Source organism: Fibroporia radiculosa (genome assembly GCF_000313525.1).
Source record: "Fibroporia radiculosa TFFH 294 genomic supercontigs, scaffold5887, whole genome shotgun sequence".
Classification (NCBI taxonomy): domain Eukaryota; kingdom Fungi; phylum Basidiomycota; class Agaricomycetes; order Polyporales; family Fibroporiaceae; genus Fibroporia; species Fibroporia radiculosa.
The window spans coordinates 1-23905 of NW_012133431.1; the positions used below are offsets into that span (position 1 = coordinate 1).

Genomic DNA, 23905 nt, shown 5'->3' on the forward strand with positions numbered 1-23905 from the left:
AGTAGCCTTGCGAACGAAGGGAGTGTCAGACTGAGTCTTAGGAAGGGATTGATGAGACTTGGGCGGGGTGACTGGCTGCTCACCCATTCTGATGAAGCCGTAGAATAGGACGGCTGATATGGCTTCCCCATCGTTTATAAATCAGTGGGATGCGTGGCCAGAGAAATTACACGTGTAAAGTGGGACTGCTGTGTGGCCAATACTGGTGTACGACGAGGCGAACATTAACTGAACAGCCACAAAAAGTCACACACCGAGTCAGACGGACCTTATTAGGATGCACCGCAGTGTTCTTCACAGCCTGATAGATGCAACCTAGGAAGTCCTTTTGTCCCAGCTGGGCTCTGCGAGTAGTGTGGCGGCAGGATGGAGAGTGTGGCGTAACAACACTGTGCTTAGTCAGGATCGCGTCTAGCACGTGTTCGCGTTCGGTGACTCCCGGGCAGCCGGACACAGCGCGCCAATTCAGAAATCACTATGTAGTAAGGCCATCTCAAGTACGAATGCCTCTTCAATCTTGAGAACCAGTCTGCTGGTCTCTGGTGAATGCTGATCATTCTCTCTCACGCCGACTCATGCCCAGTAGAGAAGCCGAGCAACGATCTCGCAAAACCGCTTCGAAAGCTGCTCGATACAGGCCATGGCATAACTACCAGCTCTATGCGTGTGCAGTAGCTGATCTCTGGTCATTTGTAGCGGCTATCTGCCATGACCATTTCACAGTTCTTTCCACGATATATATACCAAATGTCGCAGAGTTCACTTGCGGGGGTTACAAGTTCGCGTCATGGTCGGACGTCGAGGAGATGCTAGTTGAGAAGATGCAAGGCGGTGAGATCACAAACGTACAATGAGTCCATCCTCCAGGAAGATGGTGCAGAGATTATCTATACAGTGGAGAAGAACGAAGAAGACGAACAGAATTACTGTGAACACCCTACTACAGGTTATCTTTGTCACGAATCGGATGCGTCTGGATGCAGAATTTTTCGAGGTGCTGGGTGCGCGAGTGCCAAATGTTACCAAAGAGTGTGGTAATGTTCTATTTCTGCAACTTGAACTGTGTGCTTGATGATATTCGAATGTGTCCGGTGGAATATCGGTGAACGGTTGAGAAAGTTGCGGAATTGGCTTGTGAGTCGGGAACGCGAGGCACAATCGCGATCATATCTCGTCGTCGGACCCATCCTTGACCATGTCCAAACATTTGGTTTCGTCTTTGACTCTCCCGGGACTCGGAGTCCCGGTACGAGCTGGCTATTTATCAGCCCAGAGTCTCAGACGTTGAAGTCTCCCACTAACAATCGATATCCTCTTTCTCTCACCATGTCTGCCAGCATCCAAGACGCGATCATGCTACTCGGCGACTCCCTCACCCAGGGCGGGTGGGAGGCACACGGATTTGCCCAGCGGTTGGCTTGTGAGTGTTATTAATAATCAAATAAAATCAGAAGACTTGACCATCGAGACAGTCGCATACAATCGTAAGCTGGATGTCATCAACCGTGGTATGTCGGGATATAACACGGAATGGATCATCCCCGTCTTTGAGCAGGTGCGTTATCCAGGCTGGTCATTCCACCACCCCTCAACTACGTGGGAGCCAGATGTCGCTTACTACCGCCCTCCATCGCACAGTGCTTCGCGACGCAAAACGAGCAGCAGCATGTCCCCAAGGTTCGCCTCCTCACCATCTGGCTCGGCGCGAACGATGCCGCGACGGAGGGCACGCCACAGTACGTTCCGCTCCCCGCCTATTCCGCCAACCTCGCGAAGCTCGTGCGGACGGTTACCGACTCTGCCTCTGCGCACTACTCCCCCGTAACGCGCATCCTCCTCCTTACTCCCCCACCCGTGAACACCCACCAGTGGGCTGCGCACCGCGCGGAGCAGAACCAGACGCTCGACCGCAACTTTGAGAAAACCCGAACGTACGCCCAGGCCGTGCGCGACGTGGGCAAGCAGGTCGGCGTGCCCGTCGTCGACCTGTGGACGGCGCTCTGGGACGCATGCGGCCACGTCGAGGAGCAGCTCAGCGAGTATCTCTCTGATGGGTTACACTTGACTGACCGAGGCTACGCTGTGAGTCACTGTGGGACCTGCCGCAGCCTCGACCCACTAAGCTCTCCCGTTGCAGATCGTGTTCGATGAGATCATGAAGAGCGTCAGCGAGAACTATCCAGAGCTGCACTATGACAAGCTCCCGCCCGTCTTTGAGCTGTGCGTGTTGCCCGTTGCATTTACACTGGCCGTAGCTGACATCTGCGCGTGCAGCTGGGACAAAATCAACCTAGAGAACCCCCTATCTTCCTTGTCCAAGCGAGACATTTTCAGTAGTGCTTGAGGCAAGAAGCAGGCTTGTAGAGCAAAGAGAGGTTGATCGTCATGCATCATCAGCAGTGTAGATTTGCCATAAAGGACAAATCCTAGAGCTATGTCACGATTTGTATTATATTCGAGAGAAAGACAATTGCACCAGGATGGCGAAAAGACGCCGCACGACACCCGAAATACATTCCAGAGCATCCGCACCAGAACGTCTAAAGCTAACAAAACATGAAGGAACAGCGAAGAGACCATGCGGCATGGTTAAATCCTACGTATACGTAAGGTAAGCGCGTGAGAGGAATAAAGCATAGATCAGGACTGAAGACGGTTGAGAATGACGCGGACGTGAAGAACGAGCGGTGGGGCGATCCAATACGTTCAAAGAGATTGAAGACGAAGAACACAGACAGTGGTTATACAATGCAATGAGTTAAGAGTCGAAAGAGCAAGCCTATTCTTGTCCGAATCCAACCGTTTCCCTGGTTGCAAAGTTAGCGCTGTTGATAAGTAGGTTAGAGGGACTGAGACTTACTCTACGGCTAGTGTCAATTTCTGTTCCAACGTTTCGTAATCCCTGTAGGGTGGCAAGTCGATACGGTTGAAGCATGTGTGGCTCTTCGGCAGTTGGCTTGGGTCACCAGACTTCTCGATCGTGAACCGACGTGGCCCATCCGAGCCCTGCAAGTCTTTGAAGCCGTTGACAGGGATACGAGATGTACCCGTCGCGAACTGCAAGAGACGCGACTTGCGTTCGGGTGGCCAACTACGAATGCACTTCCAGAACCACTGGACAACCTCGTCGTTGACCTCATATCCACGATAGTCGGTATACTTACTCCAGTCGTCGCTACATCAAGGGTCAACAAAATGGTAGTTTCTGTGTTCGGAGAAGGGGCTTACACGTCGATCTCAGACATACCGCCAATAAGCAGCTCGAGCTCGCGTTCATCGAAGACGTTGATCAGGTCCTGAGGGATGAGCTCACTAAACCCAGACATGAACGCCTCGAACTGCTCCTTGACACGCCGAGAGATACGGTATTCGACGACACAGTCGACGTATTCCTTCTTGTTATCTTCTGTAACAGGAACATCGGCGCCTCCAGGCTTCAATTCAACCGTGACCATCTCGCCAAAGCGTTCCTCCGTTGTAGTGAACGTCTCATCAATGACATCGGTGATGTCGTTGTCACTATATAAAATAAGAAAGAGATAAATCATCAAAAGGAAAAAAACTTACAGCATCCAAGTCAAACCACGGTGGAGTTCAGCATCCACACTCTCGAGGTCGGCAAGGGTAACTTTCTTCTTGAGAATCATCTTGTAGAAGGCGGTAATGAAGTAGGCATCGAGGAAACGACGGTGGAAGATGCCGAGTCCGAGACACCGACCGATGAACTTGAAGTAGTTCAGATGTTCAGGGTTGACGCCAGACGCAGGGTTGATCTGTAGAGTATAGTTGTCGTGTGCAGAATACTCAAACAGACAGTAGAATGGGTTGAACATCTCGTGCGAGAGCAAGAAGAAGAATTCCCTGTTAGGCCATAGATCAGCATACGTACATATTCTTCGAGGATAAGCATAACTGCTTGATCGCACCTCGAGAGACCTCCGTAGTCCAAACCATCTTCACCATCGAACTTAATCATGAGCCGCTTCTTCAAGTCACTTGGTGTCTGCCTCATGATCTCGGCGTAACTGTCCTCAAAGATGTGGTTACGCCTGACTTTGATCTGGCAATTACCAGGCTGTGCGCGCATGGCCGGCTGACTCCTGAAGTAGATAAGCTTTCGGCGGAAATCGCGCTTGTATTGCGGTACGTTTGCATCCAGCGATGTAGGCAGGCGAGGGTCGTCCCATGTTGTCGTCTTCGTGTTATGATCAACAAAGTAGACACGCGCGGTGGACGTGAGACGCATTTCCCATCCAGAGGGTAGCGGTCCAAGCTGAGATATCGACTGTGACTGCAGGCCGGTGCCTTGTCCATTGGGACCCATGACACGGATGATTGTCTGGCGACGCGGATCCACCCATGTCGTGGTGCGAGTGTTATGGTCGACGTAGTACGGTCGCCCCTCTGGCGTGTATCGTTCCTCCCAGCCTGCGGGAAGGGGCCCTGCGCCCGACGTGGTCACATTATTGCTCGCGGCAAGCGCAGCAGCAGCGGTGTTGGCCTGGGCCGAAGAGTTACGCGCCACATTTGAATTGTTCGCCTCAAGCATATCGTCTACAAGAATACGACGATTGTGTTGGTCGCGCGCCGCGTTAGTGACGCCGTCCTGTGCGTGAGTGTTGGCAGTCTGACTCGACGATGGCCGGTTCCATGTTGTGCTGCGAGTGTTATGATCGACATAGTAGGTGCGCCCGAGGGGATCGATCCTACGCTCCCAGCCAGGGGGAAGCGGACCGTATTGATCCTCGTGGGGATTGAAGTTGCGCAGCTGCGCATTGTTATTGGAGGCCGTGTGTCCGGTCACGCTGGCATTGGTAGCAGAGCCTGGTTGCGCAGTACCCGTGGCAGCGTTCACGCTGCCTGTACTAACTGGGCGTGTGGTAGCAGGGGGCAGTATTGGGGTCGACGATTGTTCAGTGTCAGGACCAGATGGACTAGCAGCAATTTGTGGTGTAGGCATCGAAACATGTGCGCCTGCGTCTGGCGCTACAGCTTGAGCGCTCGGGCTCCTGGAGAGGGAATTGTTGTTGGCGGCTAGATTGTTAGTGCTCGCAGTAGCAGAAGTTGTGCCAGAGCTAACTGAAAGCCCAGACAGTGCCTCAGAAATGTTGTTCACTTGAGACGGGCCCGGATTGCTAATGGGCTGGCTGACATTGGTGGAAAGATAAATGATGAGCTTGCCATGGACAACTAAATTGTCGTTAGATTTCTTGAGGTCCAGTGTAAGCATTTCTACAACAACATCTCAATATAAGAATCGCCCATTGCAGAACGTTGGGGAAGTGAATTCGCACCATGACCACCCAGGTCGAGGTCTAAGACGTCACTGACGCGAACATTGACTACACCCAAGAACCCTTGGTCCCGCTTTTTAAACTTTCGTTGATCGAATATCTGGACGGCAATCACAGATGAATCCTTGACAGTGCTGTAGCTCGGTAAGCAGCAGATAGAAGTGTACAAGAGAGAATACGTGCATGTCAAAACTCTCATTCCAGTAGGGGTTGAGGGTCTTCTTGATGACGCTCGTCGTGTGAGTCTGCTCCGCGTCGACGGTAATCACTGCGAAAGGGTCAGGAAGTCGGAAAACCTCGCGCTTGGAGAGGCCATCAGCGGCGACGACTAAGAGGAGCAATCAGCTTTCCGGGGAATATGATACTGTCTGAGCCCAGCTAACCAGTGATCCTGATCTTTTTCCTATCCTCGCAGTGAGCGCGAGTACCAAAACAAAAGGAGAAAGGGACGTACGGCTGATTCTGGGGCGCAGACATAGCGCACCTGTGAGCTAGATGGCTTCAAGTCTGGCGGACGAGAGGGGGGGAGGGGCGGAAGTGGTGGCTGGGGGACGATGGAGACGGCGACCAAGTAGCGAGCTCGCGATGAGCTCAGCCTCTGTGCGAAGCCGACCCTGTGCCGAGGCCACCGCCACCGGCAGATTCTGTTTTTAGGAAATTACATAAGCAACCTTCCTGCTCCAGCTCCATAAATAGCAATCCGCAGTGGCTGGACCTAAAAGGTCTAGCGGGAACCTGACACAGATCTGTAATGCTCATTGCGCCGATTGCAAGTGAGTGAGTAGAGTATATAAGCCGAGGAATTGCGATCAACTTTGCCAGTACTATAGAGCTCTCTATGCTACACTCAGATATCCCTTCCGCCTGCTGCACTCCGCAAACGAGAAGATCAACAGCGAGGCGCTAGCGCTAGCGCTCTTGATTCCGAGTCTGCCAGAATCCAGCCGCGGTCGGATGCAGCGTTTATGGCGGCTGACAGTCCCAGGCTACAATCCTCCTCTCGGCCAGCTGATGTTCTGCAGGCACTCGTCGCCATGGAGGTCTACTTCGTCTGTGCTCGCGGCAGCAGCTCTTGGCCTGAGAGCACCCTCCACACGACTGGTTCTCCCAGGGCGCCGATACGGACAGAAGGTGCCGGATAAGTACCTTTTGACAGATGCAGCTACGCTGCCCTTCTCGTTCTCTGGAACGTATTGGAAACCCTCAGCCCACCATTTGTGTCTGTCCACGCGCGATGCCAGTCACAGGACACACATGCACGAATACAAGAGCCTCTCGACGCGTCCTTGCTCAAGCATTGCCTCTGCTCTTCCTGCTGGCGGTATCCCTGCTCCCAGCATGTCCTCCGAACCCCAGGTCGATTACCGTCTCCCGACAACTGTCAGGCCAACCCACTATGACCTGACCATCCGCACGGACTTGGAAAAGTCTAGGTTTGACGGCTTTGTGAAAGTGCAGTGCGTGTTTCGATGTTTCTTTGCGATCTGCTTCCTGAAATACTGGAATGCGCATTTCAGTCTTGACATTCTTAAGGATACTTCTCAGCTCGTCTTCAATACTGCTGAACTCGAGCTCAGTAACCCTGTCCTATATTCGGAGGCCTTGCACATGGAACAAACACCATCTACCCTGTCCTTTGACACCATCATGGAGCGTGGATTCTTGTCTTTTACCACTCCGCTTCCCGCAGACTCAAAGGCGCAGCTGTCACTCTCCTTTACCGGACAATTGACTGGTGCAATGATGGGTTATTACAAGTCTGTTGGTGGAGAAGACGGCAAAGATGTATATGCGCTCACTCAATTTGAGGTACCATTTTACTGGACGTACTGCTTGCAGCCCCGCTCATCCGTGAAAATAGCCGACTATTGCCCGCAAAGCGTTCCCGTGCTGGGATGAACCCTCGCTGAAAGCAACGTTCGCAGTCACATTGATCTCTCGCGCAGATACTGTTAATCTTAGCAACATGTCCGTTGCCTCTGAATCAATTTATGAGCCAGGCACTACGCCCGAGACAAATATTGTTCTCTCCTGGCTTTCTACTAAGCTGTCTACTCTGGGATCTGAAAATGCGGATAAATGGATAATTACGGGATTTGATACTAGCCCTCCTGCAAGTGCAATAAGCCACTGCTGTCAGATTGTCCTCTCACAGAGGTTAATAGATGTCTACGTACTTAGTGGCCTGGGCGAATGGACACTTCAAGTATTTGGAAAGCTCATATGTGAGCCCTCTGAGTGGCAAGACTCGACCTCTTCGTATCTACGGTAGGAAACAACTTCTGATATTGGGTATCCCGTTCATCCATTGGTTTTTAGCCACTGCGGAAATCATTCACCAGGCTCAGTTTGCGCTCGATTTGAAACGACAGATTCTCCCTATCTATGAGAAAGTATTCGATATTGAATATCCTCTCCCGAAATTGGATACTTTGGTTGCTCATGATTACGATGCTGGTGAGTTGAAGGTCTCGCTCAACTATATTTGCGTCTACTTATTCCCTATATTCAATGATAGGTGCAATGGAGAATTGGGTACGCTGGTGCTTGACTTAAAGAGGATGAATACCGTTGACAAGATGAATCATAGGGTCTCATCACAGGGCGAACATCCACTCTTCTTCTCGACCCCAAATCTTCCGATCTACCAACGAAAAAACATGTTGCGGAGACACAATGTCACGAAGTTGCACATATGTGGTAAGTACATGCTATAAAGTTTCGAAGAACATGGTTTAATCCAATGTATTTAGGTTCGGGGACATTACCACCATGGCATGGTGGGACAACCTGTATCTGAACGAAGGCGCGTCACGCTATTTCTGCGTTTCTCTATCGCTCAATTCCTCTTCAAATATATAGGTTTCGCGACGTTGGTGAGCTAAGATCCCCCTAGACAGTCGTAACGCCCCAGAATTGACAGACTGATGACAGGTGGGCGAGGTCATGATTCTTGGTACGTTCTGGGCTTTTATAGTGACGATCATTTGTTAATGTTCAAATTCAGACAAGTATGCAGACCACGCTCGCCTGTAAACCGAGACTCAAAATTCCACAGGATATTTCCTGAATGGAAGCTCAACTCGGCATTCGTCTCTGGACGCTTTGCATATGCTCTGAATGTAGATGCCAAGATCTCCTCTCATCCCATTGAAGTGGAATGCCCAGATGCAAACATGGTCAACCAGGTGGGCCTGCTTGGGCATGTAGTCAATGTTTATTGATATATATTGTGAAGATTTTCGATGGCTTGTCATATGCCAAAGCTGCCGCAGGTGCAGTATTTCACTCCATGCCTCCCAGCTTGCGTCACTGATATTGGGATGGCTGTCGCCAGTATTGCGCATGCTAGCGAGCTTCGTTGGTGAAGAGGGTTTCTTGAAAGGCGTATCCGTTTATTTGAAGAAGCATCTGTTCAAGAACAGCGTCACGAAGGACCTATGGAATGGTATAAGCGAGGTGACAGGTACTAGCAATCTCATTCACAAAACTCTGCGCCTTTAACGCTGTCCTTTCAGGGCACGACATCCCCAAGATGATGGACAACTGGGTGAAGACGGTATAAAGTTTGACTGTCTCGCATTATTCAAATTATGCTGACCACCCTAGAATAGACAGGCTACCCAGTCCTCACAGTCACCGAGGCGGAGAACGGCATCCACGTACGACAGGATCGTTTCTTAGATTCAGGCCCTGCGAACGCGACTGACAACCAAACGATTTGGTACGCTTCAACCACGGAGGTGTGCTGATGGTCGTTGATTGAACGCATTTGTATCTTTCATAGGACTATTCCCTTAAGCATATTGACGGTCACGGCTAAGGGTGACGTGATCGTCAACCGTGAGCTCGTCTTGGACCAGCGCTCGATGTTTATCCCTCTTGACGTCACGAAGCCGTTCAAACTCAATGCGGGCACTGTGAGCTTTTGTAAGTGAAAAAAGGAACTAGACGGAAATTCCACGGCCAATGTGCGCCACATCCTTCCCTAGGTCGAGTGTTTTATCCCCCAGAACGCCTAGTCAAGATTGGCCGAGAGGCCGCCCAATCGCCATCGCCATTCTCCATCGAAGACCGCATGGGCATCGTCGACGATGCACTAGCGTTATCGAAGGCGGGCTTCTCGAAAGTCAGCAGCGCGCTGTCGCTGATTGACGTATTGCGCAATGAACAGGAATGTACGCATTTCGTTCTTAGAATCAATTTCTGCTGTTGTTAGCTGATATCCCAATAACGTAGATCTGGTATGGGACAGCATAAGCAAGAACCTTGCACAGATGCGCAATGTCTGGTGGGAGCATGATGACATTGCAGACTTCATAGATGGATTCCGTCGTGTAAGTCGTACACTCTTGAGTTGTCTCTCGTAGCCCTCTGATGAGGAAGGTTGATAGGAACTATTTACTCCCATTGTCCAACGCCTGGGCTATGTCGCATCTCAGGAAGACGATGCAGATACCCAAGAGCTGCGAACGTTGGCCATTGAAGCAGCCTCGTTTGCTGGAGAGAAGAGGTACGCGTGTGCAGTCGTGTAACATGCTGAGTAATGCTCATCCGTGCTTGCCATCTAGCGTGGTGAAAGAGTTGACTGACCGATTCGCCTACTACTTGAAGACAGGTGATGATTCGCGCATACCTGCTGAACTGGAACAGGCTATCTATAACGCTGTAAGTCGAGACATTATTTTGTGTCTCCACTGCTCTTAACGATGACAAAGGCTGTGCTTCACGGGGGCCGCGAGGAATGGGAGGCTGTCAAGCATATCGCCGCCAAGCCAAAAACGCCTTCATCGGGAGTTGCAGCAATGCTTGCTATGTGTGCTACTGAGGATTTAGATCTTGCAGAGGAGACGTTCCAGTACACGATGACAGATGCTCGAGACCAAGATCTCATGTACTTCTTCCGCGGCCTTGCCATGAACAAGAAGACTAGGCGTCTTTTAGTAGTTAACTTCAAAAAGAACTACGATGCAGTGAGAGAATTTCTGATACTTGGATTGATCGTGGAGTTCTCGTACTCATTTTCTCTACAGTTTGACAAGCGGTTAGAAGGCAATTACAGTATGCAATTCCTCGTCAGCGTCCGTAAATCGTGTTACCTCTTGCTTCTTGTAGTAATCACGCATTCTTTTCCAGATCGCAATATCCCCATTATCGTCAGACAAAGACTATGAAGAGACAGTCGAGTTCTTCAAGGTTAGCCCATGGTCGAGGAGGCCTTCTATCGTCAACATGCTGATGGCGTGATAGACTAAGGACACGTCGAAGTACGACATGGTACTGAAGCAATCCCTTGACAGTATTGCGTCACGTTCTGCTTGGATCAAGGTGAGTATTGCGTAGTGTGCGGGTCTAAACATGAACCTCATGCATTCTATGCCAGCGCTCTACGAATGATGTCCAGGAGTGGTTCCGGAGCAGAACAAGTCTGTCGAAAGTTTGAAGGTGCGTTTCTACAACTGTATCGAGACAGTGTGGAAGTGTTATGTTTGGCTGCAGGGGTAATTACCATGGTGTTGCCATGTACATAGCTACTAGGCACTTCTTCGCTGCCTTGTGGTGGCGCGAATATAACTGGGATTTCGGATATGTTTGGCGCTGTCAGTGTCCGGTGAGCTAGCTTGAAAATTCTGACGTCTTCCCTACCTGTGTATGGCGTCATTATTTCTGTCCTTAGACAGCGTGATCGTTGCGTTTGGATTACTGTGCTGGAGGACCAGGTAAGCTGGACTGTGGTATAATGTGGAGCTTGGTGCAGCCAATCTCAAACTGCAGCAGCATTTTCTTGTACCGAGATTACACACAGAGTCGGTGTCATGAGTACTTACAGTCATTACTAACTCAACATGTTGATCTGCATAGACGTCTTGTGGCGTACACAGTCTACACTCGCGAGATGCCATCGGCACGTGTATTCTGGACTGAACTTTATGATCAGGGACATATAGGCCCGGTTGAATCCAACCAAGACCACTCTCTTTTCCCATCTCTGTCTTTGTGCCGCTCTTCTTACTTCCCTTTCTCCATTGCCGTCCCATCAACTCCAACATGCAGTCAGCCCAGCACAATCTGTATCGAACCGGCAGAGCTCTTGAACATACCCCGTCTGTCAATGGCATGTATTTGACTGACAGTCGTGATCCTGTTGTAACGGTGAAATTTATGAACAGCGTCTTATCTATGTCATTGCTCGAGTGCTGCTGCCAATCAAACAATTGGGAGCCAAACACTCATCACAGCGTCGTCACCTACCCCGTGGGCTCCGATGTCCATCACCTGTTCAGATGTTGGGACCGATGTTCATTTGAACAGACGTAAGCAATGATTTGTCCACGTCACCCTTCGAACGTGTCTAATATTTGCTCTATCCAGGGCATTCTGGAGTGTCGGGCTACCACTGTCGGTCATCGTTTCTGCACAAGCGCTCTAAAACATCACCCTTACCCGCTCATACCAGGGAGCATGATGGGTATCTCATGAATAGTCTTGGTTTTGATGATGCGAATAGTGTGAACGATAAGCCCGAACCTCTCAGCTCACAGATGTCAGCAACCGGCCAACGGACCTCCTCCAGTCGCGTTAACTTCGACTTTAGCCCTTCAGCTTGCCCAGCGCCGCCCTCAGTTCTCGGTTCACTTGTTCATCCCTCACAATCTTTTGTGGCAACTCGCATTCCTGCATCTATGTCTCGCCGTCGTTTGGCCTCTAATATTCCGGCATTGCACAGCAAGGTAGATCTTCCGCCGCCACCGACATCTTGGGCAGTTTCGTCTCCTTCGGACGACACTTCTCGTCTACCTGACGGTGACTTCGGCCCTCCTGCTCTCTTGTTCTTCCGACGGGGAGAATCTGATCTAGCTGAATTCACAGACACTGCCTCATCGCCTGTGACGCCTGTGGAACAAATCATGCATACACCTATCGAACCTCCCTCGATTGGCTCTAGACACTTCCCCAAATCCAGAAAATTAGCAATCTTGCATTTATCGCTTCGCTCTGATCTCTCGTATGAATCTCTCTGTCCTCTGGATTCGCCTGATCTGCCTTTCACGCCACTGGTCGATGAAGGAATCTTTATCGGGCCATCTACAAGCCTGTCGCCTATTGTCAGTGCGCCTACCTCAACATATCCCTCAATTAAGGACAAGATTGGATTAGGCCATTCAGAGGAAATCAGCAGGAGCTCGCGTCGCTGTCAGCTAAATCCTATCCTCGCTAGATGTTCTTCCCCTTATGCTCTTTGTGGTACTGTATGCTTGCCTGTCTCCAGACGACTGTCTTATCATCAGCGTACAAGCTCGCCTTCCACGCCGACCCCCATACGGGAGCAAGTCAATCTGGCATCCCCGGCCATCATCCGTTCAATGCACTTTTCCGACGACAAGGGCAGTAGCGACGTCTGTGGCGCAGGCGAAGGCATCGAAATAACCCCCGTTCCAGGCAAGGTCCCCGGCCAGTTATCTTTATGCTCTACCTCTCTTCTGGTCGAAGCGATAGGATACTTTGGTGTCTGATGGAAACTTGAATATGTATCGTTGCAGTACTCGACCTCACCATCCCACTTGTCTTTATATCGTTTCGAATTGGCATGTACATAACAAAAATGTCTCTTAATATTGTTTCAGTTCTCCCTCGTATGTCCTGTCCGCCCTTCGCTGCTTATTCTCGTAGATTGAGATCTCAAGCTCAAGTCGCGTGCCTGGATCGAGATGGCAGCCAGCCACATCGCAGCCACATCTCCGCGTTGCATGGAGCCGGTATCCACTTGCATGAACGAGGACTGTCTACCACTGGGCGCTCACTGTGCAAGTCGACGCTCGTAAAGGCCTGTGGACGACCTAAGTACAGGAGAATTGGACATTATGGCTGCACCGGTGACGACTGCGACGACTGCACAACGCTCGACGGTGACTATTACGACGTCCAAGGTATGTTGTTTGTACGGTCATGAATGCGCGCACACGACTTTGCTTATGCAGTCACTTTCCAGAAGAAACTCATCTCGCGACAACGGCTGAGGAAGGTGTGTCGGTGTGGATGTCCTGGGCCAAGCGCAGCGGATGACCACATGTGCGCGGCAGTACTCTTGGCTTCCGGATGTGTTGCGGCTCAAGGGCAGCGTGCGTGTTTCGGTGTTCTGCTCTCGACTGTTCTGCGCTGCTGAAGGATGTGGTCTCTGCACAGATTGTGCCCCGCATCATTGGGCCCGTTTTGACCGTCACGCTCTTCGCGAGCGGTGCGGCGTATTTTGGGAACCGGGGCACGGACCTCTCGCTCACAAACCAGGTGGTTCCTCTCTTGTCCGTCGTCGTGAGTTTGTTGCATCGCTTTCGCGTGCTCAGTCGATTGGACATCCGCTTTACAGGTCGGCTTGATACTAGTGTTTAGGTGAGTGTCTGGCTGCTCCGCACACTGCGCACTGGCTCACTGCGCCCACTTATAGGAACGGGTATGTGGTCTTTGAAGGTTGGCTGCGTAACTCTGAGGTGGTTCAACTAGCACGTCTTACGATCGGTACTATGAGGGACGAAAAGACTTTGGGACAATGGTCTCACACGTTCGTGCCTCCAACGGTCTTCTGCGCGAGCATACACTCATAACCCCGTGTTGGCCTCACCAGATCCGCAGTCTGACGCGCTTAATCTGGATCAACGTATGCGTGCCCCCTACGGACGACGTCGCCAAAGGCAAGACACCCAATGCCACACTCACGGCTGCCCAGCTCCGCCGGAGGAAAGTCGACGCACTCAAGCTGTGCGTGGCCTTCGCCTTCGCGGTCAAGCACTATTTGCGCGGTGAGGACGGGGTGGACTGGGACGACTATGCGGGGGTTATGCCCGCGTCCATCGCGCGTTTGGTGCGGAACGGGGCCGCGGAGCGCGGTGCGCAGTCGTACATGTCGTACTCTGCCACAGCACGCACGTCTGTGAGTACCAGTGGTACCGGGACGCCCGCCGAGGACCAGAGCCAGGGGGTGTGCAGCCCATCGATGGACGCCACGAAGAGGGTGCGTGTGAAGAGGAGCAAGGACAAACTGCAGCAGGTAGCGGTAAAGTCGCCGAAGACGCCACTGCTCGGTGCTGCCTTGCATCAAACGATTGACTTCAACGCCAGTCCTGAACAGCTGTCGACGCCGCTTCCATTGATGTGACTGCTCAGTTCCTCATGTTGGGCTGAGCTCTAACACGACTCTGGTAGAATTGCGCACGAAATATCTCGTACCGTATTCCTCTGGAAACGTGATGGCTATCTCGAGACCGTCGGCCCCGCCGGCAAGTATCTCTGTTCTGGACTTCTAATACTGGTACTCATTCTTTTCCACAGGTACTAACGCGCTGAATGCCCAGTACGTGTCTGGAATATACAGAACGCGCGTCATGTTTCTGAGCCTGGTTTAGTGTCCAGGGCATGGTGGATATGCTAACCGCCATGGAACGAGTGGCAAATACGCCCATACCGAGATCTTACAGCATTCACCTCAAGCAATGTGTTACGCTCTACTTATTCGTGCTTCCATTCACACTCATTAAAGAGCTCGGATGGAGCATGGTCCCCGTTGTGACTATTGTCGCGTTCACCTTGATGGGGATTGAGGGAATTGCGGATGAGATTGAGATGCCCTTCGGTTAGTCCAACGTTACCTCAGTGCGAACTTCGTGCTAACAGTAGCTTGACAGGCTTGGATAAATCCGATCTCCCTCTAGGTGCGAGCCCCGCCTGACTGTCCGGTGCATATAACTCACCACCACGTCATACAGAGCGCTACTGCGCCGACCTCAAAGAGGAGATTGAGTACGTGCATGTTTTATAACGTAAGCTCAATCCGTTCTAATATTTGGCCTCGCAGATACGTCGTCGAAAGATTGCCGGAGGGTGGAGAGGGAATGTACGGCATTGACGATGGTGAAGGGGATGATTAGTCCGACAATGTGATGATACCCTGCATGTTGCATCCGGCTTTTGTAGTTATGGACTGAAAATGGACGCAAAGATGACATGGATTATACTCTATCTAAACTCTGGTGTACAGAATTCGCCTGGGCCATACGGCTTTGAACCAAATAGAGTATGAACACAACGCTCCTGGCTTGAATACAAAGAAAGCGACTGACCTTCGACGTGAGTGCGGTAAGCCCTGCCGAGTTCTCACTTGTGTGTCGGCCGCTCTGAGGGCCAGGTTTTGGTTTCTCGCCCTTGGCGAACGCGTCCAAAACTTTCTTCGTCGTGGCCGGTGTCAAATCTTCCTGCAAACATAATTATAGCCATGAGAAAGTATCGCGCATGAAAACATCCGACGCACGTAGAAATCGTCATTAACGACCATCATTGGCGCATTGCTGCACGCGCCTTGGCACTCGACTTCAATCACGGTGAACTTGCCGTTCTTGGTCGTTTCCCCGGGCTTGACGCCGCCGAGGTGCGCGCAGACGGTGTCGAGGATGTCGTACGATCCGCGTAGCATGCAGGGCGTCGTGGTGCACACCTGCACAAAGTTCTCACCGATTGGCTCGCTGGGAGCAGCATGAGACGGGAGCGTGGAGAGGTGGAGAGGCAGACGTACCGGTTGAACATGGTATAGAAGGTTGCGACCTCGTATACACGCATGGGCGGCATCTCCAGCAGCTTCGCGACGTAGTTCATGACGCTGATGCTCGTCCATCCCTTGTTCTGCCGCTGGCCGAGATCGAGGAGGGGGATGGTCGCAGCTTTCTTGTATTGGGGAGGGTAGTGCGAGATGATCTCCTGTGCGCGCTTCAGGTTCTCCGCATTGAACTCGAAGGGAACCTATTAGCAATGTCAGGAATTGCGTAGCAAAACTCATGGTGCGATTGCACCTTCGGGTTGTTGTACGGGGTATCCCGGTGCTGCAATCGGAATGAGACCAGCAAGATGTTTGGCACTAAGTATCAATGCGTACCACAAAAAGAGCATCAGACCTCTTGGACGTGGTGGACGAGATCTTCCTGCATGCCAGATGAGGGCGAGGAAGGTGTTTGGGCAGCCGTGTCGCGAACATTTGGACGATGTCGAGCAGTCGCTGTCTCAGCGCAACGGTTTACGGCGTGGCGATATTGGCGCTCGTGTTGCGCGTCTAAACTCATTGGGCACATGACCATATTACCATTTATGGAATTCACCGTCGGCGTCGTAGTCGACTCGTCATCGGGCAAGCAACGGGAAAAGCATACACCGCTCAGAGTTGCATGCGTGAGCTGAGTGTAGCAACGTAGCAGCACATTATCAGGTGGATCTCATTACGAACTGATAAGCATCGACGTAACGACGAAAGCATGGCTAGACCAGGAGTCTCGAATCAAATGTCTGACTTTGGGAATGAAAAAAAGACATAGAAGCCGGTGATATACAGGTGCGACGAGCTCAAACTCGATGACCGGAGTCGGAATAAAACGGACCTGAGTATATCCCGGACAGCATGGGTCGCGCTTGGCGAATGAGAAAGGACGCCTGTGTGCCTAACATAGATGCCACGGCGGCGACCATTGTGGATGAGAGCGCGTCTGATGACGGGGAAGATGCAGGCGATGGGCAAGCCTCGAGGCTCCACGTCGCGTTGCTAGCGCTGCGACAAGTGATCTCACGAGACATGGCGGCCTACACGTATGACCTGATGAACGATGCGGATCCATGAAAATTGAACGACAGAATAAATTGAACAATCCTTGGACTCTCCGGCAGGCGCAGGTTTCGTGTTGAAATGCGTCGTCGCGGGGAGCGTAGAATGAAGAGGGGCCAATCGCGTAGGGGTTCAAGTCAGTCGCGCAGCCCGCCTGATCCCAAGAGGACGCCCACGGAGTGTTCCGTGCGGATTCAGAGTTCATGGGACCCAGGCAAGCACCTGTTAGGAAGGAGGCAAAGGGGTGAGCCGAGTTGTCCCTTGGGATCTCACGAGCACGTCGAGGCCGTAGCGATTGTGCAGATAGCCTAAGGTCCCTGCAGAGAGAGGAGCCGAGCGTGACAGATGGCTGCGATAGCGGCTGCGGCGGGCGCAGCTGGCGGGGATGGCGAGCTCGCAGCGACAGAACAGAAAAGACATATGTCGGAAAAACAATTGCAAGGGCAAGATGCGCTGCCAAGGTCGACGACGGCGTAGGCGGTGCGGGTGGAGAGCAAGTCTCGTCTCGGTGGCGGCGGTTGTTTGGGCTGTGGCGCGGAGGGTCTGGTGATCGCTTCTTCCCGCGCCTGCTCTTCCTCACTGTCCCCTCTCTTTCCTCCACGCTCATCTCCCCGCCGCTCTCCCCTTCCCCGTCGCCCCACTCGTTCTGCTGAAGCCCCAGCCTCCTTCTGCCCTCTCCCCCCCTTTTCGCGCCTGAACGTATCACTGGTCTTGCTCCGCATCACGCTTACCCACTCCTTCTCGCAACGAAACGTATTGTATTCGTATCATCCATTCTCCTTCAAATGACAACCCACGGCCCCATTAATGGCGTGAAGATATCTGGTATGTTTGACCTCCAATGCTATTCTATCTCCTCACATCTGTCTCGTCCATCACTCTCCGAGTTCGAGCCATTTCGCTACCTTCGCGCCTTCTTCCCACCGCGTCCCGCTGACCCATGCTAATGCAACTGATTTCGATCTCAATTACGCCTTTCCCCCCTTAGCCGTCGATGATCCTCGCAAAGTTGTCAAAGTTGTCGCCTCCGATGGCAAGACCGGTGACCAGAAAGATCTGATTTACACCAACTGCAAAGTCATCGGTAATGGTTCTTTCGGGATCGTTTTCCAAGCCAAACTGCTTGACGAGTCGGAGGGATCTTCTGAGATCGCCATCAAGAAGGTGCTGCAGGACAAGAGATTCAAGGTACGTGCGTTTTCCAGCATCATTGACCGACCATTTATCATCTTCAACTCGCTTGGATCGTGCCTTGCCCATCACACCTGTTGTCTGTATTTGTTAGAACCGTGAACTGCAAATCATGCGCCTAGTGTCACATCCGAATGTTGTTGATCTTAAGGCATTTTTCTACTCAAACGGTGACAAGGTGAGATCTTGTTCATCCACCGGCGCCGTGAATAAGACAAAAATTGTCAACTGATCCTAGTCTCAAAAGAAAGACGAAGTGTATCTCAACCTTGTGCTCGAATATGTTCCAGAGACCGTGTATCGCGCAAGTCGCCACTACGCGAAGCTCAAGCAGCCCATGCCCATGCTGCAAATAAAGCTGTATATGTACCAGCTTCTGCGCTCCTTGATGTACATTCATTCCATTGGCATCTGCCACCGAGACATCAAACCTCAGAATCTACTCCTTAATCCAGCCACCGGCGTTCTCAAGCTCTGTGATTTCGGCTCGGCAAAGATCCTGGTCGCGGGCGAGCCGAATGTCAGTTACATCTGCTCCCGGTACTACAGAGCACCGGAGCTTATCTTCGGGGCCACGAACTACACGACGAATATTGGTGAAGGAGATTATACCGGCTAGTCTGATTGGTATCCTGACAGATTTTTTTTTGTGCACAGATATCTGGTCGACGGGTTGTGTGATGGCAGAACTGATGCTGGGGCAACCGCTCTTCCCGGGGGAGAGTGGTATCGACCAACTCGTGGAAATCATCAAGGTCTTGGGCACACCCTCACGAGACCAGATCAAGACCATGAACCCTAACTACATGGAGCACAAGTTTCCTCAAATCAAGCCCCACCCCTTTTCCAAGGTGATTTTGCGTTTACTGCAATCGTGTGACTTGTGTTCACATCAGCCGCCAGGTATTCCGTCCTCGAACGGCACCGGAGGCAATCGATCTCGTTTCCAAGCTGTTGGAATACACGCCAGAAGTACGGCTGAGCGCTGTTCAGGCCATGTGCCATCCATTCTTCGATGAGCTGAGAGTAGAGGGTGCGAGAATGCCTAATGGCAAGGACTTCCCACCTCTCTTTGACTTCACTAGGGAGGGTGAGTCCTTTCTTGTGCTGTCCGCTCTCTTTATCGGTAGCTGTCGGCCGCTGACAACTTGTTTCCCAGAACTCTCGGTGCGCCCTGATCTGATCCGACAGCTGGTGCCCCCTCACTGTGAGAAGGAGCTGGCCTCACGCGGCATCCATTTGGATAGCTTCGTGCCGATACCACTGGAGCAGATGAGGATAACTTTGGATTGACGGACCATGTTGCCCGGTGCCGTGAGATTTACCGTCCGTCCTTTCGCATAGCGCTGTTTGCTTCCGCCAATTGTTTCATGTGCGTTCCAATTCTTCTATATATCTTGGCTTGAGCGGCACCAGTGCCCGACGACTTGCGACTACTACATAGGTTGTATGAGTTTTATGATGTTGTGACCTGCAGTCGGCTTCCAATACAAGGGAGAATAATAAGCGTATATCAGGTGTTGGCTGGCGGTTGAGATGCTATTCATCATCTTGTGTGATAATCGTGAGAGACGCAAGGAGCAGAGCAGCGCTGGCAATTCTGGTATGTTTTCTGCTTAGTCAGCAAAGCGATTTGGGCGCTAATATTGCGCCATGTCGCGAACTCTTCACGCGAGCTCGCCGACGAGCGTCTGCTTGTGCGGGGACTGTGAGTCGTCCGAGAGGCTCGTTGTTTATAACTTTGTCCCAACGGCCACCTTCCCACCTTTCTTCAGCTATGGCCTCTTTATCCTCATCTCCAACGTCGACTCGCTTGTGCGATACCCTCCCGCCTCCTCGTCTTGTGTCTGAGTCAATGTCCGAAGCGTCTAATCCTTCCTTACCCTCTGTGGTTCCCGCGACAGTCTTTGAGTTCGAAGGTCCTCTCATCGACAATTCATCGCTTCAGCTCGTGACGAAACCTGAAGCGGCCCACCATGAGGCAAACCAGTCTCAGCAACAGCCTGCACAGAGGAAGTTGTGCGTACGGCATCAACGCATGGCAGACGAAGGGACCAATCTTAAGCTCCAGCAGGTGAGTACATCTTATTTTTATTCTTCAGACCTTCCCGAGGTATGCTTCCTACGTAAACGCGATATGTTACCGCCGCCGATGCGATGAACTGCCGCGTTACCAATCATCAATTGAGAACGCACCGAGTGCGGGAATACGCCTCGGAGTTGCTGGCTAATGGCTGGCCTTCGTTTCGATATGATGGCTGTCGGGTTCAAGGGGAATATCCGATCTCATTCTTCTGCACCATCCATATTCAATTTCAAGCCTGTGATATTGACGCCATACCCCATTAGGCACTGGATGCTCTTCCCGTCGAAGAACGTGAGGCCGTAAATGCTGTGTGGTCCAATTTCTCGTCCTCGCCCCACCCGCGCCGTGCACTTATCCTCCAAGGACTTCTTACGATGTGCTGCTTCTCCCAGCTCTCTCTCCTTTCCGAACACCTTTCTCATCTCATCCGCCTTGATCCTTTCGCTGTTTTACCCCGCGAAGTTTCCCTAAGAGTACTTGGCTACCTCGATGCTACTTCGCTTTGCCGCGCTGCACAAGTGAGCAGACAATGGAAAAGTCTCGCCGATGATGATATTCTATGGCGAGGGATTTGCGAGCAGCACATCGGTCAAAAATGCCTCAAATGCGGATGGGGCCTCCCGATCTTGGAGAAGCGCCGTATAACACGCATGCCGTCTGCCTCTGCCTCGCCCTGTCCATCTCCCTCTATTAATGACCCTGCGATTTCGCTGAAGAGGCGTGACTTTCCTCCGGAATGGTCCCATGCCGAGCCTCCACTGAAGCGTCGACGGCGAAGCGAAGAAGACTCTGCAGCTCCTCCAGAGCAACTTCTGGGCTCTCCGCCATCTAGTATGACCTCACGGGCCTACGAGAAATCACGATCTGCCTCCCCCCCCTACCCCTCTGCAGAGCGACACACATCACCCCCTTCACATGCGCTCACACGACCCTGGAAAGATGTATACTGTGAACGTCTACGGATCGAGCGGAATTGGCGGCGGGGTCAATGCACTGTCCGCACGCTTAAGGGGCACACGGACGGCGTGATGTGTCTCCAGTTTGATGAGACGCTGTTACATCCGTCGTTCCCCGTTTTAATCACCGGCTCGTATGACCGCACTGCACGAGTGTGGAATCTCGAGACAGGGACGGAGGTACATTGTCTGACTGGCCACACACGTGCCGTGCGCGCGCTGCAATTCGACGAGGCAAAGCTTATCACCGGGAGTATGGACCACACTATGCGCGTCTGGAACTGGCGGACGGGCCAGTGTCTGCGGACGCTTGAGGGGCATACGGAAGGTGTGGTATGTCTGAACTTTGACTCAAGTCTGCTTGCCAGTGGCAGCGTCGACACCACAGTTAAAGTCTGGAACCTCAAGACGGGCGAATGCTTCACGCTGCGTGGGCACTGTGACTGGGTTAACGCAGTGCAGCTGTGGGATTCGAACGAAAGCAGCGCTAACATTTCTACTTCTTCCCTTTTCGAGAGCAAAACAGTCGTCGCCTCGGGCAGCACCACACCCACACCCACGATCGACACCGGCAAAATGCTCTTTTCGGCGTCGGATGACGGTACGATTAGGCTTTGGGACTTGTCGCTGCGATCCTGCGTCCGCTTGTTCAAGGGCCACGTAGGGCAAGTTCAGAGTCTGAAGTTGCTCGTGGTTGATGAAGATTGCAACGACGTGCCCGTGCCCGTGCCCGATGTCTCGGTCAGTTACAATACCCGCCAGCTACAATCACGACCCACGAGTGCTAGCGGCGTCAAGCGACAGAAGCGCGTTCTCATTTCAGGGAGTTTAGACAACACGATCAAGCTATGGGATATCGATTCGGGCAAGGTGGAGGAAACGCTATTCGGGCATATCGAAGGCGTTTGGGCCATTGCGAGCGATAAACTACGTTTGGTCAGCGGTAGTCATGACCGAACGATCAAGGTTTGTGTCCCTCTACTTGTTTTGTGGGGTGATCGATGTTGATAGCAGCATGATAGGTATGGGTGCGCGAGGAGGGTCGGTGTATGGCTACGCTGGTGGGCCATCGAGGTGCGGTGACGTGTTTAGGCTTAGGTGAAGACAAGATCGTGTCAGGCAGTGATGACGGGGATGTGAGACTCTGGAGCTTCAGTTGATGTGTTGGTTTGCATTTTTTGAGTGGATATGCATGCTTGATTTTTTATTGTCAGTATCAGCAAGCATTTAATTTGAACATTGCACATGGTTTTTTTCTACTTGTACTATTATTACCATCAGGGAATGTCATATGGGGGTTCTTGTTTGAAGCAGAGTGATTCATTTATACATCTGTAAAAATTGACAGGTGTCTGTAGACTTAAGTAGGAGTGATATGGTGTGGAAGTCTTACACTATAGAGAAATTTTACTTAATAGAGAAAGGCTCACCTTATTCAGCCAGTACCTTTTCAATGTCTTTGCATTGGAGGAAATAAGTCATTCAAAATGTTACAAGTTGATGTAGGGGGTTTTCTTTTCATCTTGCTTATTGTTCTACAGATCCTGTACTATTTATTCTTGGACAACATCTGTTAATCTGTTCCTCAATGTGTATAATCTCCATCCATCAATTTCACTTATTTCCAGCTGTCATTGTTTATATCACTGATTTATCTCAGCTGTTGTTCTCATCATTCTATCTATCAGTTTATTAATTCAACTCATTTCACTGATATAGCATTCTAGTCTACATTGACAGGACTTTGTTTCATTTCCCATACTTTTCTGTATTTAAGACATAGCTACTGCAGTGTTGTACTTTAATTTTGTCCTTCTATTCCTATGTAGAGACATCCAATAGAACCTAGGTGTCCCTTTGTCTGCTTGACTCAGTGTGTGTTTGTTAAGGGACCTAGAACAATAAGGGATCAGGAGTTCCACTAGACTTTGCTGGTGTGTCTTAAGACTATGATGCTTAAGTCCTAAGGTGAGGACTTGTGCTATAGTCATGTTCAACTATGCTGAGCTTCCCTAGCTGGGGAAGTTTGAGAGTGCAAACTGACTGAAGCAAGTAATAGACAACTGAGTCTATATTGCAGAGGTGTCCCTATGAGGTGTACATTGATGAGCATCCAGACCTGCTATACTCAGATCAACCCAATTTTCAACTTTCAATTCCATACTCAAGCATGCAATTGGACCAACAGCTTTGCAAACTGATACAATTCCTCCAGCTGTCAAGGTATTGCCCTTGACCCTAACCCAATCCACTAACCCTAACACTCACTTGCGGTGATAGTAGTTGCAAGAGGTAAGCAAAGTGCTTGTCTTGAGAGCGGTTAACTCAGAGGATGAGTTTAGCAGTAAGTAGACAATGGTAGAACTGTAAGAACAGTCTGCCCCTCTATACTATATTGCTCTGGTATTTATACATAAGGGACCAGATGTTACAGCGTGAGAGGGGGAGGGGTTCTTTTTCTTTTCCTGACTATTTGTCATTGACCCTGTAACTGTACAACTGATCCCATCATTGATGTGTTTCATCTACATCAGTGTTTCATATCTATTGTGTTTCACCTATATCCTGTTTCACCTACATTGCATTTTATCTCTGTCAAACATTTCACCTTCATCACTGATACAACCCAGTGAAACCTGTTTCATATACATCGCTGATCTAACTCAGTGTCTCATACTCATTAAACTCTATTCGCTCTGCCCTATTTAAGTAGCACTGCTTGCGCTACTGTACTTTAGTTTTG

The 23905-nt window shown here is 51.1% G+C and overlaps 8 protein-coding genes across 8 annotated transcripts in view; 6 read left to right on the forward strand and 2 right to left on the reverse strand.

The window, feature by feature from the left end:
• Positions 1-1326: 1326 nt before the first annotated feature.
• On the forward strand, positions 1327-2344 carry FIBRA_06060 (uncharacterized protein; the record flags this gene model as incomplete). The annotated part of the gene is made up of 5 exons (XM_012327802.1): positions 1327-1420; positions 1473-1555; positions 1639-2082; positions 2138-2220; positions 2275-2344. The coding sequence occupies 5 exons, from the start codon at positions 1327-1329 to the stop codon at positions 2342-2344; spliced, it is 774 nt and encodes a 257-aa protein (XP_012183192.1).
• A 435-nt stretch (positions 2345-2779) lies between these two features.
• FIBRA_06061 (uncharacterized protein) lies at positions 2780-5771 on the reverse strand (the record flags this gene model as incomplete). Its single annotated transcript, XM_012327803.1, has 9 exons — positions 2780-2807; positions 2861-3175; positions 3229-3519; positions 3568-3861; positions 3927-5232; positions 5295-5418; positions 5474-5622; positions 5678-5697; positions 5749-5771. 9 exons carry the CDS (start codon positions 5769-5771, stop codon positions 2780-2782), a joined length of 2550 nt encoding a protein of 849 aa, XP_012183193.1.
• A 274-nt stretch (positions 5772-6045) lies between these two features.
• FIBRA_06062 (uncharacterized protein) lies at positions 6046-10737 on the forward strand (the record flags this gene model as incomplete). The annotated part of the gene is made up of 26 exons (XM_012327804.1): positions 6046-6071; positions 6125-6751; positions 6812-7103; positions 7156-7411; positions 7476-7562; positions 7614-7751; positions 7813-7829; positions 7885-7994; positions 8048-8086; positions 8157-8170; positions 8229-8250; positions 8353-8482; positions 8533-8569; positions 8632-8742; positions 8813-8853; positions 8909-9018; positions 9082-9224; positions 9287-9472; positions 9534-9631; positions 9689-9807; positions 9866-9962; positions 10013-10267; positions 10328-10375; positions 10431-10490; positions 10545-10622; positions 10678-10737. The coding sequence occupies 26 exons, from the start codon at positions 6046-6048 to the stop codon at positions 10735-10737; spliced, it is 3201 nt and encodes a 1066-aa protein (XP_012183194.1).
• An 822-nt stretch (positions 10738-11559) lies between these two features.
• Positions 11560-12808, forward strand: FIBRA_06063 (uncharacterized protein; the record flags this gene model as incomplete). Its single annotated transcript, XM_012327805.1, has 2 exons — positions 11560-11608; positions 11667-12808. The coding sequence occupies 2 exons, from the start codon at positions 11560-11562 to the stop codon at positions 12806-12808; spliced, it is 1191 nt and encodes a 396-aa protein (XP_012183195.1).
• A 348-nt stretch (positions 12809-13156) lies between these two features.
• FIBRA_06064 (uncharacterized protein) lies at positions 13157-15214 on the forward strand (the record flags this gene model as incomplete). Its single annotated transcript, XM_012327806.1, has 14 exons — positions 13157-13222; positions 13285-13317; positions 13376-13414; positions 13479-13604; positions 13660-13682; positions 13738-13743; positions 13794-13851; positions 13915-14441; positions 14493-14578; positions 14619-14640; positions 14693-14919; positions 14972-14998; positions 15053-15086; positions 15142-15214. The coding sequence occupies 14 exons, from the start codon at positions 13157-13159 to the stop codon at positions 15212-15214; spliced, it is 1347 nt and encodes a 448-aa protein (XP_012183196.1).
• An 88-nt stretch (positions 15215-15302) lies between these two features.
• Positions 15303-16311, reverse strand: FIBRA_06065 (uncharacterized protein; the record flags this gene model as incomplete). The annotated part of the gene is made up of 6 exons (XM_012327807.1): positions 15303-15344; positions 15407-15538; positions 15595-15805; positions 15856-16079; positions 16130-16159; positions 16213-16311. 6 exons carry the CDS (start codon positions 16309-16311, stop codon positions 15303-15305), a joined length of 738 nt encoding a protein of 245 aa, XP_012183197.1.
• Positions 16312-17714: 1403 nt separating this feature from the next.
• On the forward strand, positions 17715-19413 carry FIBRA_06066 (uncharacterized protein; the record flags this gene model as incomplete). Its single annotated transcript, XM_012327808.1, has 7 exons — positions 17715-17754; positions 17918-18117; positions 18215-18298; positions 18359-18716; positions 18778-18971; positions 19024-19210; positions 19280-19413. 7 exons carry the CDS (start codon positions 17715-17717, stop codon positions 19411-19413), a joined length of 1197 nt encoding a protein of 398 aa, XP_012183198.1.
• Positions 19414-19897: 484 nt separating this feature from the next.
• FIBRA_06067 (uncharacterized protein) overlaps positions 19898-23905 on the forward strand; it is a gene marked incomplete at both ends in the record, with an annotated part of 5828 nt that continues 1820 nt past the window's right edge. The window contains 3 exons of the mRNA XM_012327809.1: positions 19898-20194; positions 20470-22128; positions 22185-22298. Coding sequence (XP_012183199.1) covers positions 19898-20194; positions 20470-22128; positions 22185-22298 — 2070 coding nt within the window. The remainder of the gene's footprint in view (positions 20195-20469; positions 22129-22184; positions 22299-23905) is intronic.